We start from the raw sequence: 14,372 nt of genomic DNA on the forward strand, positions 1-14,372 counted from the left end.
GCGCACCGACAGTGAACGCTTCGGTGGTCTCAGCACTACGACGCCTCGATGCCAGCATTCGAAGGGACGCTGGCATCAAGAAGCACTACCAACGCCACCTAGGTGGCGTTCACCGTACTCAGCACAGCGGAGCGTGGCCTCCGCAATTAGCTCTGAAAATGTTTCTGAAGTTGATCGCGGAGGCTGCAATTACGACGCGCTGTACGCGCTGATTTGACTCGGTGACGATTCAGTTACGTGCTTTGTCTTGCGCGTTGTATTAGTGTGTCAGTTACGTGCTTCGTCTTTCGCGTTGTGCTAGCGTGTGCAGCGTAGTGCAGCTTCCATATGCACGACGGTTGCTCATGGTCATCGACGTTGGTAGTCGTGATGGAGGAGACGTGCCACCAGGCGTCAGCGTGGGTGCATCAACGCCTAAGGGCGCTTTAGCCACAAAACACCAATAGACATTATATATCAATGTGCAATAAACATTACACTACTTCTGTGAAGACACGTTTCACTTTCGTGTTCTATACCGATTCCTATATAAGAGGGATCAACCACATTTTTTTTCCATGTAACAGCCCGCGTTTTGAGACGCCGTGTTAGAGCTCACTATCGCCGGGACCGGTCGAATTGGCCAAATAATTTCTTCGTAGAAGGCGCGCGATCGGAGACCGTTGTTAGGAGCGCGCGTTCGGTTACGCCGCGCGCGATTGGCCTAAATCGCGCCGACGTCGTCAATGTGGGGCGCGGCCACGTTTTTGGTGATGTCAATATGACGACACGCTCATGTCTATCATTTTGAAACCGAGCGCGTTGTCTGCTAGGAGCAGAACGCGACGAAAGGTTTGAAGTTCGAGCGGTCACGCGCTCGTTCCGAGAACGGCTTCGCAAGGCACGTCTGGTAGATTGGACTGAATCTAAACGGCGGCTGTAGCTACGGAATGGCACGTTTGTATCCAATTTATAGTCGAATTCGAGAAAATGGCGTTTTCAATGGGAGGTTCGGCTGTTGCGTTGGCGTTGTTCGAGGTGGAAGCAGAGCGGTTGGAGGTGTGAAATATGTTTGAAGAGATGGGAGAAGGCGAATTCCGGCCTCGCTTTCGTTTCTAGAAACGGACAGTGCGTTGGTTGTGCAGCGAACTCGACCCCATCATCGGGTGCCAGCGAACGAGTGGAATGTTAATGCTGCCTATTGAAAAGCGTGCCGCTGTTCCTGTTCTCTTCCTTTCTTTTTTTTGTCACTGTGCGCGACATAACCTAGCGAGAACGCAGAGAAACTAATAGTTATAAATTGTAGTAGTCATATGTATTACTATTTGAGAACGTGTTGAAGCTTTATAGAAAGATTTTCTCTATTGGGAGGCTAGAAACGTTTCGTTTTGTAGTATATTATCTGCAAGCAGATCGCAGACGGGGCCCGTAAACTTCCGGGGAGTTCCCCGCTTGCCAATTGGTCATGCCATTCATGCCATTTGCCAAATCATGCCATTGCTGTCATACAATCCTCTAAAACGTGGATGGTGTCGTCCTACACACGTATTCTCGCGACCTACACACACAAACAACTACTCAATTTACAGGCACACATTTCTCCACCTCGTATCGATTGGCGGAACCCCAAACAATGTTGGATATCCCGTTACCCGGAAAAATGCTTCGCATAACATAACTCCCACAGTGCCTAGGGTCTGGCCATTTTTCTTTTTTTTTTTTTGTGCCAGGGGTCGGAGTCGCCACTGTAAGACAGGCGGATGTCACGCTATTCCCGACATCCGCTACAATGAATCTTATGCTTTCAAAGTAGTCCTTCCTTAATATCTCCTGTATTGCTTCAGAATTTTTGTCAACCTTCGCTTAAACAATTGGTACACCACCAACTAGGGCCTGGGTAATCGAAATGCTTTCGCTGCAATGAGATTTGGTGAGGGTGCGCATGCGCGACCAGCAATTCAAACACTTGCTATGTACGAAATATTTCAGCCCTCGAGTAGCTGATGCCTACTCAAGTTTCTATGAAACTGCACGGCTTAAGTGTTCTCTAACTTCCTCACCACGCTTTGTCACCATCGAGGATTGCACGCTGCCGGTTGGAAAAACTGTCCTCGTGCGGACGTCAGAGTGTTCCGGTGAGGTGATTGCAGGTGATGGTTTCGAGGACAACGACCCATGACTCGGCCGTTCTGTTTCGCTAGAGCCACGCCTACGTAGCGTAAAAAAAAAAGCATTTACAGAGAAGGTTCGTCATCAACGAGAGAGATTTTTTATTGCGTAGCAAGATTAAATGAAGAATAAACGTAGATTAAAGAAAAATTTCTGTAGGGCACGTGTACAGTCAATGCTTGCTACGGTCATTAGGGTAACCGCTTAGCGACAAGTGGACCCCAAAACTAGGACATGCCTTGCACTAGCTGGAGCTTGGCCAAATGAGACGTAACATTGCTCGACTTCTGTAAAACCAAGGAATCTCGTCTTGGTCATTGACAGTGTCATAAGGCAGTTCTGAGCACGCAGGGACTGTGTACGGGACTAACATTCCCCGAGTCGCTTATACGATTCTGATAATTCATGACACTGGCGCCGTTATCACATATATACACAACTTAGGTATATGCATGAGCGCAGCTCAACATGCGTAGATGTAGAGGTAATCTGGAAGTTAATGAGCAGTCCAAATGCCTTAGATCGCATTTTTATTAGGTTTTAATGCCGAAAGTGATGCTTCGCTTAAAGGGGAAAGTAAAACAATGTGCAATGAAGGGGGCAGGGGGCTTTGAATTTTCGGTGGCACCTTGGCGCTACGCAGTCTGGAGCCACGCCGCCAAGCAGACCACTTTGCCGTGTGAGACAACATTCTCCACCGCTGCAACTACATATGCCCGGTGGTCGGGCTTCTGGCTATCCCTCGTCAGATGAGCTGCGATATCTGCACGTACTTCTATATCGACCCTCATAGTGCCCACGCCAGTGACCTGAACACGCACTCAAGGCTGTGCCAACTTTATTACTGGCGTAGAATGTGCCTGTTTGTCCAGCAGTACGTTAAATCTTGCACCGACTGTCAACAAGGCAGAACTCCTCCACAGTGCCCTACTGGCCCACTGTACAGCCGCACCGTGCCCTGCTCGGCCATTCGACCGTGTTGGCATCGACCTCTAGGGCCCGCTTCCGTACAGCGGATGTGGAAACCACAGGCTAATTAATTGCGCCGATTAACTGACGCGCTACGCCAAGACCATTGCCCTTCACGCCGCGACCGCTCGCGAAATTGCTTTGTTCATTCTTCATAACTTCGTCCTTTGCCATGATGCTCCTCGACAACTACTCATCGATAGTGGTCCTGTGTTCATGTCGGAAGTTAAACAATCCCTCCTTCTAGAGTGCAATATCATTCATCGGAAATCCACAGCTTGCCACCCACAAACGAACGGTCTGATGGAGCGATTCGACCGCACTCTCGGTGACACGTTGACGATGTACTATATACGTCTTGTCCGACCACACCAATTGGGACAACGTATTCGCGTTCGTTATGTTCGCATTAAATACCACAACTCAAGGGACTGCCGGCTTTTCACCTTCTTTCTCTTGTATGGGCGTGAGGCTTCATGTCCACTGGACACCTTATTGCCCTACTTACTTGGCGCTTCTTAGTGCACTACACTTACATGGAGGAGTAGCTCTTAGACTGCGGATGTTGCAGCCGGATCCCTGAACATGACAGCGCAGTCTCGCATTCGCGTGACGATAGCAGGTGCGGCGATGTGGGCGAGCGTGAGGTCGACCTGTTGTACCTCTCCCTCATGCTGCACTGACTGCCCTGAGGCGTGGACGCGCCCACTGGCGGCCTCTGGGTGGACCACGATTCCTTCGCCAGAGAAGAAGAAGGAACTGGGAAAGGTCTCAGGGTGTGGTTCTGCAGAGACGTGCCAGCGAAGGAGGCCAATAATGGGGGCCGAGAGAAACGCTGCGTTTTCAGGAGGGTCGCTGTTTGAGACATTGACATCTGGTGGGTCAAGGACGAACACGCCAGACTCGATTCCTGCACATCGGAATTCTGAGGAAGAAGGAAGGGACAGTAAAGTTAGTCGCTTGACTCGATCGGCACCAAGCTTGCAGCCGTGAAAGGCAGCATTTCGAAAGTGTATGTGCGAGGCGCATCAAACTCCAGATGCATTGATTGTGTTTGTGAGCTGTTGCACAACATAGCGTTGCGTTGTAGTAGTGCAAAATACAGTAAGGGACCAAACGTAGCGCAAGTAATTCTCCCACGTGATAAATAAGCTCAATTCCTTATAGTAATCCATGGTAAATATGCACACACACCTTTTATTTATTTTTATGGCCATATAGATCCCTCATTCCTTACCCACCGATTCCAGCAACATGTCATTGAAACATGCACCAACGCTCAACTACCAAGAAAACGTAGACGATCTTTTCCTTTTGAATGTTTTACAGCGAAGCGGTTTACCTCTAGCCGCCGTATGCATCCCCAACATTCGTTCCCAGGGGGGTGTAGCGGCTCGAGGTAGCGTTTAGGCCGGGAATCCTCCAGGCACAGGGGTGAGTACGTGCGGGAGTAGTAGCGAAAGAAGTGTTTATTTTTAATAGTTTAACACTGGCTCCAGATGTGGGAGCCCCCTCCATGTAGGGGCACTTTAAATGTCTGAGCTCACAAGTCTGAGCACACAAATCTCGACACACGTCAGGTCAAGTCAGGGCACCTGACTGCATCAAAGGTATCTGCGTTCAAAGCAATTCATTTGCCTAGGTGACTAGACCAGGGAATTCGATGGCTGTGACTTGGCCAATCACAGTGGTTGTAGTGTTCACAGAACTCCGCCCACGACGTCGCGCCGTTCCGCTGGACTCCGTCTCCTATATGTTGCACCATCGCCCCCGCATACGTCGCAACCGCGTGGCAGTCTGGGGAACCGAAATCGACGCAGCTCCCACTGAAGTCCTCGACGTTGGCCCCTTGCATCAATTAGTGGCTCTCCGTGGCGGTCAGCTTCGCATGGTCAGGAGACGCCTCCGCGGTCGTTACTGCTTCCACGGAGGGCGGCGGTTGTTGTCGCCTCGAAGTTGGCTCCTTTTTTTTTGCGCGTTACAGTATATGTCGGGCCCCGTCGCCGTCTGGGTGGGTGCTGATTAAAGGGCTGCCTTGTGGGAAACACCTAAGGAATTCACTTTTCCGTTTTGAGACGTAACAGGGGGTACCCTGGGTGGCTTACGTCCGTATCGGGGACAGGGCGCGTGGACAGGAATGGAGACGGGCAGGGTAGGGGGAATGGTGGGGCGTCGGCGCTGCAGCAATGGTGACGGGTAGGGGAAAGAGTGTTGCGGCAGCGCCTGTGCACGCGGCCTGCGCTTCTGTGGTTACTACGTCACGCGCGTCGGAGATGCCGGCGCGGCTGCAGCAGCGGTGGCGGCAAGACCGCGGCGGCGCTTGTGTCGGCGTTGTGAGGTGCCGTATGAAAAAAAAATAGATGATTTCATAATGTCTGTGGCCTAGGTATGCAGCGTAAACAGCTTCGCTGGTAATCCATCCCCATATGAATGTTGCGGCCCCTCAAATTTTTTGGTGTTAGGCAACAATCTCGTCCCATAGTAGATTGTCGTCATAGTAAATACTGGACGTCCCATAGGCCTAATTACTGGTAGTATTTAGGCCATATTCCTTAGCGACAACTATAGTATACGAGTAGGTCCAGCGTGATCGTAACTCTATAGGTAGAAGACAAGAACCATGTCGCTTATGGTCTTTTAATTCGGTGTGCACATTATCAATTACGGCAAGCAAACTAATTACGCCAAGCAAACGACTACTTTCCTTGCCATATCAATTTGGAATAACCTATCTCCTCCGCTTAAGTGACCGATGTCGTTGTATAAATTCAAAAAAATGTTAAAGCAGCATGTGTTTGAATCCTTGAATCCTTAGCCATTCTGTATTGAACCTATCACTGTATATTTGTTTCTTCTGTTGCTTTTTATTTTTTATTTTTATTATTTTCTTCTTTCTGTTTGTTTCCTTTTTTTCTACTTTATTGTTTTCTTTTTTGCAACTCGGATTGTTGTGTATGCCCTTTTTTAATATACTCCATTCATGTTGCTGTAGGAGGCCCTAATTGCAGTTTCGACTTTTGGGCCTCCTTCTGTATATACACTATGAAACATGTAATACAAATATGAAATAAACAACTTGATTGATTGATTGATTGAATCCAAATTATAACTCGACATTAGCTCCTACATTCATAACTACCATCCCGCCCTGTCTCATAGAACATTATGCCTTGATTTTTCGTCTTCCCCAAAATATGGTGAGCTTCTTAGACAGCTATTGCTTCAACATTCGCCAGTTGTGGTTACCAGAGATGTTTTCTCCGTCTTTTCTTTGTGGCAAAAAAACCTACTTACCTCCCGACTTGGAATCCTATTAGTGATCTGGGACCGGTTAAAGCCGTCTGCGATTCGCGTGCCAGTGGAGCACACTGCCAGCGAGCGTTGGGAGGCCTGTAGAAGGCGCAGCGTGGGAGACTCCATGCACGCTGAACGGTACGCGGCCATCAGCTGCCTCGTAAGATCGTCCATTTTGGACAGTGGCCTCGGTAAGCTCACCGCGTCTCGAAGATCTCCCGGACTGGAAGTTTGAGAATCTTCGGAAATCGTGAGCGACAACGGAGATAACCGCAGAGGGGAATGCTTGTCCACCGTGCGAGCCGTACGCAACTCCGACGTCTTGATCGGCCTTTGGGTCCTATGCGCTGCTCGTAGTTTCATTCGTTGCTGGGCCAGCGCTATGATGTCGTCCTGCACGCGTAAACGCAGACATAAATAATTTTGTTCTGGTTAGTTGCTTAGCAACTGCGAGCTGCATTTATCGACGAAAGAGGACGGGGACAAGAACCAATTGGACAATAGATGAGCCTACTACGAATAACACGTTCTTCTGGATAACAAGCTCGTTTTAACGCGAAAGCGTTAAAGGCCCGGTGTCGCAGAAAATCCGGCGTCGGTGTTGGCGTGAGAGTCGGCGTCCGCGGCCGAGAAAATCATCCCCAACAACCCCGACCACGTGGCGCACTGGCTTAGTGAACTATTTGAATTTCTCACATTAAATGCGTCATAAAAATAGTAAAGTACGACTTAACCCCCCGTTAAAGACGTGATAGCGTCGGATTGCAATTTGAGTATACGAGAAAACATAATTGTCTTACGGCGAAAACTTAAACACAAACCCCTTTTCCAGCAGTTCTACCATTCATACAGCGGCACGCCCCGGCTGGATCTTTGCAAAAACACCATCCAGATGGCAATGGTCTCCTCGGGAACCGCGTGCGGAGGCGCGCGCCTGCCGGTTGGAGAAAAAAGAAAGCTCTATAGTTGCCGACGAGAAGCCTGCCAAGAACTCAGGGATCTTCGAATGCTATCGCATTCCACTCTTAAAGGCGAAGCTTAAGCGTCGTCCAATTTTTTAGGGCACCGTGCCATCTCATATGACATTGTTGATTATGACAACAGCAATATTAAATACTCTGTGTTTTTTCGCCCGTGTCTTCGGCCAGAACGTCCCTCAGAACATGACCACCTGGTCGGGGTATGGTTGCCGTGAACAACGTAGCTGCTCGGTGGCTGCCCTGGGGTTTAATTATACGTACCTCCAGATGATCGACGAGTGGGCAGATGCAGGCCAACAGCAGCCAGGTGACGAAGGCTGCCGGTAGCACTAGCGAAGCCAGGAAGGCGAACAACATCATCGACGCGAAAAGCTGCCTAACGCGCGCGCCCTGCCATTGCAGCAGGAACAGGGACACTCGTCTCCACAGCCCGGTCAAATCAACCGCCACGTACGCGGCGAGGAAGCTTGCCAGCGACGCCAGCTCCTGCATTTGGCGAAAGCGTAGATTGGTTAAAAAAATGTTGCAGTTTCGCCCGAAAGGCGAAGCATCGATTGCGATAGCAAATTAGTAGAGAACTAGACGAAGCAAGCATAGTAGCTTATTGGCCGCATAAAGTTGTAAGCATTCACTTACTAACTAAATAGACAAGCACGGTGTCACGCGCGCACAGGTGAATATGAACACATCTCGCTCGATTACCGCGGAAAACGGCGCTGTGAAAACGCCGGAGAAAGCGCGCCAAAAGCAGCGGGCGAATTGACCTTCACGTTGTCTCTTCTCACTTCAACGCGAACTAAACGTCAAAAGCAGAGCGCATACGAAGCTACCGGCACTCGGCGCATGCACTTTGTTCCCATCGCAGATCGCTTAGAAAGTGAGGCCCGTGCGGGTTCGCACTTCGTCCGCATCGCAGATCGCTTTCAAGATACGGCGGCTGCGCTGTGAGCCGCAGCCGACGGAGCAGAACGCACCCTCCCCCCCCCCCCCTCCCTCTCTGTCGCTTCGCCCCCGTGCCTCACGCGCGCGAAAGACGACCGCGCGCTTCCGGCCTGCCTTCCTCCCTCGCGTTCGCTACATTGAGCCGTGATTGCCGGCTTCCCTCGTACGCTTTCACTCGCACACACAGCGTACGGCTCGCGGCGACGATTTTGTCGCCGTTACACTTTATACGGAACTTCACGGCGACGGCGACGGTGACGACCATGGCGACGGCAGGAATGCGCTTGGTGTGTCCATATAATTGATATCGCAATAAAAACAAGCTAGTAAGAAATGACACACTGGGGCTGAAATATCACTGCCACTAACGTCTTCATCATTATTATTATCGTCATCATCTGTGGATTTTCTTCCCACTGCAAAGCGAGACCTGTCCCAACAATATTTAATTACCCTATCTTGCAACAGCTGAATCCTTGCTATGCCTAGAAATTTCCCAATTTCGAGTACGGTAAAAGAGTGCCGCTGTGGAAAACGGAAGCCATGTAATAGACTAGATGCGAGAGTAGGATCAAATTCGGCTTTTGTGTTATTGGTTCTTCCTTGAATGCAAAAAAAAGTCAGTTTCCATTTAACCCTGTGAAAGTGCATGTACATACAGCGAAGCTGTTGTCGACGTCAGACAAGCGCAACCGACGTTAGACGACGTTAGACAAGCACCAGCACCACAAGCGACGTACTTGCGCGCAAGTGCAGCACGCATCCTCTAGGCCCTTCGTCAAGCGCAAGTGCCTAATTGAAATAACTGAATTCCCAAAGTAAACCACGTCGAAAATTCGTAAAGTACGACTTACACACGCTGCAGACATGATAGATTCAGAATGTAATTCTAGTGTACGAGTAAACATGTTTCTGTTACGCGGAAAAAAAAACAAAAAACAAAGCCCTTTTCCATCTGCCGTATGAGGTCTGACCAAGTGGCCGCTGCCGCCAGGTGGAGGTTGGACAGTGTTTGCAATTGCCTGATGACGTAATGTGGTGACATCATCACGTAAAACGTGACGTCATGCAATGACGTCATTTGATGTCTCTTGGAGAAGCAGCACGCTGTGCGCTACCGGCTTCTTTGCAGTGTCTTCGGGATCCGCCCACATTTTTGTGTGAGCAAGAGCCGCGCACGCGGACACGAAGAATCCCGACAATATAGAGGCAAACAGCTGCGCTGTAGAAATATTGGCCACTCACTCTAGAACAGTCGAGTACGAGACTTTCGTAGTCTGACCCGGGAACAGTACTGAGAGCGGCATACACCCAAGGGCACAGTGACACCACGGCCAGCGGGAGAGTTTCGAGAACCGTGAACACCGTCACCAGGAGCACGCCGTGTAGCAACACCTGCGCAGCATCCGGAAAGCGAGGCTGTGCCTCGTTTCACCGACAAAAATATTCCTCGCTCCATTATCGAAAATGCGCCTCCAAAGGAAGCTGTTTTTCAGTGCTACCAAGTGACCAGTGGGGATGGACCTGAAATGAAGTACAGTCACAGCGGTTCAAATTAAGCTTCACGATAGTTTCCGAAACGAGGAGCTGCTATATATAGTGAAACGTCTCTTCACTGAAGTGGATTTCGCAAACTTCCATTGATGTGCCCGATTTGAAAACTATAGCTCACTAAAATTAAGCCATGCCATAAGAAAATTGAAATGTACAGGTGGTGTCATGGCCTCGAAACGTTTTCTTTCGATAGTGGCTGCAGTTTTATGCGAGAAGGACGCACAAGTACTTGCCAAGTTCTGCGAATTTGGCATTGGTTAGTGTCATTCATAAGTTTTCAGATCAAGAGCCTTATCACCGACGAGACTGTATACCTGAGACATTAAAAATATTCTGCGTGAATGTAAAAGTCCGAGACGGCCGCACTACATCAAGACACCGAGTCAATGTTATTTGAACTTTATAGATTTACGGCGGGTCAATGAGCAAAATACCTTTCTGACATTTCTTCCTCTATAATGATATCGCTCTTTCGGCAAACGCTTGATCTGCTCCCGGTGACCGAGTGTGTTGGGGCGCTTACCATATTGTTTAAGAATAGCAATGGTGCCAGGTAGAGAGGAGCAGCCGCTCCGATGTAGCTTTTGACTCTGCCCGCCATGACGGTGGCACGGAGGAAGCCGTGAGCACGGCGCAGCCAGGGCAGAACAGGTTACCTTGTAGCCCACAATGGCTGGTGCTAAGAAGGGCGGTTGTCTACGAGTCGGAGAGTGAATAAAATAGTTGAATTACAAAGCAAACAGCTCTGCTCTGCATTTGCTCGTCGAATATTTCACCAGTGATCAATCCAACGACGTTTAGTTGATACGAGTGGTCCCGAACTAGTCGCCCGATATTTTAGGTAACCCTTTCACGAGAAAGACAGTCATCGTACTCTGCACTCCGTTTAGCATATCACGAAGTTTCAACGTGGTCATCGATAAGAAGTTATCATATCCTATAAAATACGCACTTGCCGATTAAAGAACATACAGGAAAGTGTTGAAACAATGACGACGAGAAGGGCGGCGTATTTGTGTCTACCGTTTCGTGTGTGTCCTTTAAGCAACAAACTTCTATTTCAAAAAAATATCAACTAGACCATGAAACCGTTTTTACGATACCTTATTGGCCATTACCTTTACCGCACGTAAAACTGTTGATCAAAGCGCGACGCCAGAGCAGCAACCAAGTGATGGCATTTTAAACTCATTTTGCTCTTTGTATTGCTAACGCTTATAATAGAGGCTGAATTTAATTTCACGTTGTCGTGCAATATAGCAGCAACCAGATGAACCAAATTTTACCCATGATTACTGTGGTATTCAGCAGTAGTGTTTATGTAAATTAGATGGCGCTAGGCACGTGCCTTATCACGTCAGCTGAGGCATACACCTGTATATATGGCCATCACGGACAAATAAATCTCAGTGTTGTTCGAGGTACAGGCTGATGCGGTTCACTTCGCGTTTCTCCGACGCCTGCGGCGCAGTCGGGCAGTGCACGACGGCGGATACAACAATTACAGCTTCGGAACCGCTATGCTTAAAGCATCTTGTTTATCTGCCGAAGAGAAAAAAAAATATGCTGCTTACCCGACGACGTTTGCAAAGAACCTTTCGACAAACGGTTATATTCGGGTGACGTGATCTCCAAACCAGACAGAGCGCGGGCGTCTCTTCTTCTTCTATCTCTAAACGTATCTCTTGATCATTACGCTACCTATCATTCTATCTCTGGGGGCATCGGCACTAGGACACTGTAATAGGAACGTATGTGATGCTACATTTAATTTTGTAATGGAAAGAAGGAGACTGTCATGCCTATTTTTTTTTCACAACAAGACAACAAAAATATTTGCTTCAAATTTTAAGATGCTATAGCATGAAAATTAATATTAACGATTAGAATTCATTTATTATCTCATTCTTAAGTAAGAAAATCCCATTTAAGTATCCATCATTTTTCTTCCCACTGCCGCCCGATTCATAGCCAATCCCCCGTAGTGGGTTGTGCTATTTCTATAGGCATCAAACCAAACCAAATCTAAAGATGGCTATCATCGGAAGGTGGGGGCGGGGAATGGGGTGGTAAGGAGAGAAAGGGCAATTTTCGCGCTGCATCCCAGAAGCTGAATGTGTATTCATTTTGCATTTTGACTGCTTGCTATTTGCTTTAGATGAATCATCTTTAAGCTGCGAACTTAGTGCCGCGTCTCTGTATGCGAAGCTGCACTTGAAACGTCGTTTTTTTCCCCTGTCTTTATTGTTGACGTTTATTGTTGACGGTTTCAATAATTGGTGTTTGTTATGGGGGATTGGTCAAAGTTCGCAATAGAAACATAACATAATTCTTTCTTTCCTTCTAACCTAATGGCTTGTATTACCAAGACTTAAGTGTTAATATTTATAAATAGAAAAATAAATTAAATACCACTACATACGTTCCCATTCCACTTCTTTTATTCTGCTTGGATGTAGTACCATGTTTTACAAAAAAAAAATAGAAAATAAACGCGTCTGCACAGGGTGTTATCCAGTGGATGCATTTTCCAATAATACTACTATAAAGAAGCTGCAATCGCCGTTTCCTAGATGCACCGCTTGCACCTTTCACCGCGAAAATAAGCGTCTGTGGGGTCAGGCAGAACCAGACGTCTTCTGGCTTTTTTGAACACGAATAAAGACCTTTTTTTCGCTTTGCAGCTGGTATCTGACCTCAGCGTGTGCCTATCTTGGTTTAGGTTAGAGCTCATCAAACCTGTCTGCACACTCGCGAATGTGACGACCTTTGCATTGAATGGCACGTCGTAGTAGTAGATCTAAACTCAAGAAGGCAAGAGCTTAATCGTGGTCCTTCCATCATACTAACGCTGTACATTCTTTTCAAGTATTAACGTGCGAGCGTCAAGGGCCCCGTGTCGTAGAAAATCCGGCGTTGGCATCGGCATCGGTGTCGGCGTCAGTGTTAAGCATCGGCGTTTTGCGAAACTAATCGTGCCGAACCACGTCATCCCGAACCAACCCGACCGGGCGGGCCCTTCGCGTGGCGCAAGGCGTTAGTGCACAAAAATTGAATTGCTCAAAGTAAAATACGTCCAAAAATCGCACAGTACGACTTAAACACAACCTACAGACGTGATAGCGTCGGATTTTAGTTTAAATATACGAGAAAAAAGCCTGATAAGCAGCCAGGGATCTTTGAATGCTATCGCTTTCCACTCTTAAAGGAGAAGTTTAAGCGTCCTCCAATTCGGATGGAGTTTCCCTGTGCTTTGGTTCTAATGAACATTGAGGGGAATGTTGAAAATTGAGCCTTTCTAAATTTTGACCGGGCCCCATGTCGCAGAAAATATGGTGTCGGTGTCTTCGTCAATGGCGTCCAATAACGCTATCGCGTTCCACTCCTAAAGGCGTACCTTAAGCGTACTCCAAGTTTTGTCATGCGAATGTGGCCCTTTCAACATTCAACTTCTTACCGCAACTACGCTAATTATTACATTTGCTCATGCTACGGTGATCTCACGGTGAGCCTCTCACATATCGAGGTCATACCAACCGTCGAATAAGATTTGCATCCTGTACATGTTGCGAACACGAGATTCTTCATACCATTTCACAAATTCCCTGTTCAGTTGAAACAACTTGCGACGCAAATGCTTAGAAAACAATCATGTTGCAGAATCGCGCGTATAGGCCACATAGTTCTGGGTTCTCCGCTAGTTGGCGCCCAACCTTTATGGGCAAGGGTGGTTCCAGTTTTTCCGTCTTCTTTGTGTATGTCCGTTGTCTCATTTATGATCTGATATGACTTCAATGTACCGACCCGCTGAATTAAGTTCGCCCACATGTGTATTCCTCACAACTTGCTTCTTTTTCTATAAATACCAAGGTGTGTCCTTGACCATGAAATATTGGCTTACGTTCTCGTCCAGGTTCATAAAACAGCCTCGGGAAGATCGCAACGACTGGAGATTGCCGTAATAACTTTTTGGGTGTTGCGTCACAAAGCCACACTTCACCTACTAGATGACGTACAACGGGGTTGTGCGTTGATTTTCTCCGACCAAGGTTGTTCGGTACGCAGTGAGATCCCAGGAAACGAGTGCTGTTGCTTTCCACACCTTCGGAACGCGGCCAGCATTTCAAGAAATGAAACTCGCGACATCGTGATCAGTAGCAGAACGGTACAGCAAGAGAGCCATCGCAGCGGCTGTTATACCGCGGTTTTGACAAAGGGAGCCGGTCATAATTGAGCATTTGCTAAACTGAGGGGCCACATCACAGTAGTGAAGTAGCAAAGTCAGGGGGCCCCTTTTTCAAACGAAGCTTGTATTACCTTAAAAGTGTCGGCTGAGGCGGCGGCGGCGGTGGTGGTGATGGTGGTGGTGGTGGTGGTGGTGGTGGTGTCGCGTTAAAACCCTATCGAAAACCTGTCGAAAACTCACCTCTCGTTCACTTGGTATATAGAAAAATTGGCATGGAAGGATACGAATGTATGACTAGC

General features: G+C 48.1%; 1 protein-coding gene across 1 annotated transcript in view; it reads right to left on the minus strand.

The window, feature by feature from the left end:
• Positions 1 to 10,577, minus strand: part of LOC119444062 (uncharacterized) — a 44,950-nt gene extending 34,373 nt beyond the window's left edge. The window contains exons 1-6 of the mRNA XM_037708572.2: positions 10,411 to 10,577; positions 9,579 to 9,728; positions 7,653 to 7,877; positions 6,412 to 6,804; positions 3,654 to 4,042; positions 2,040 to 2,188 (exon numbers count right to left, since the gene is read on the minus strand). Of these exons, the coding sequence (XP_037564500.2) occupies positions 2,040 to 2,188; positions 3,654 to 4,042; positions 6,412 to 6,804; positions 7,653 to 7,877; positions 9,579 to 9,728; positions 10,411 to 10,488 (1,384 nt within the window). The 5' untranslated portion in view covers positions 10,489 to 10,577. The remainder of the gene's footprint in view (positions 1 to 2,039; positions 2,189 to 3,653; positions 4,043 to 6,411; positions 6,805 to 7,652; positions 7,878 to 9,578; positions 9,729 to 10,410) is intronic.
• Positions 10,578 to 14,372: the final 3,795 nt, after the last annotated feature.

This window comes from Dermacentor silvarum, chromosome 3, assembly GCF_013339745.2.
Source record: "Dermacentor silvarum isolate Dsil-2018 chromosome 3, BIME_Dsil_1.4, whole genome shotgun sequence".
NCBI classification, from domain to species: Eukaryota; Metazoa; Arthropoda; class Arachnida; order Ixodida; family Ixodidae; genus Dermacentor; species Dermacentor silvarum.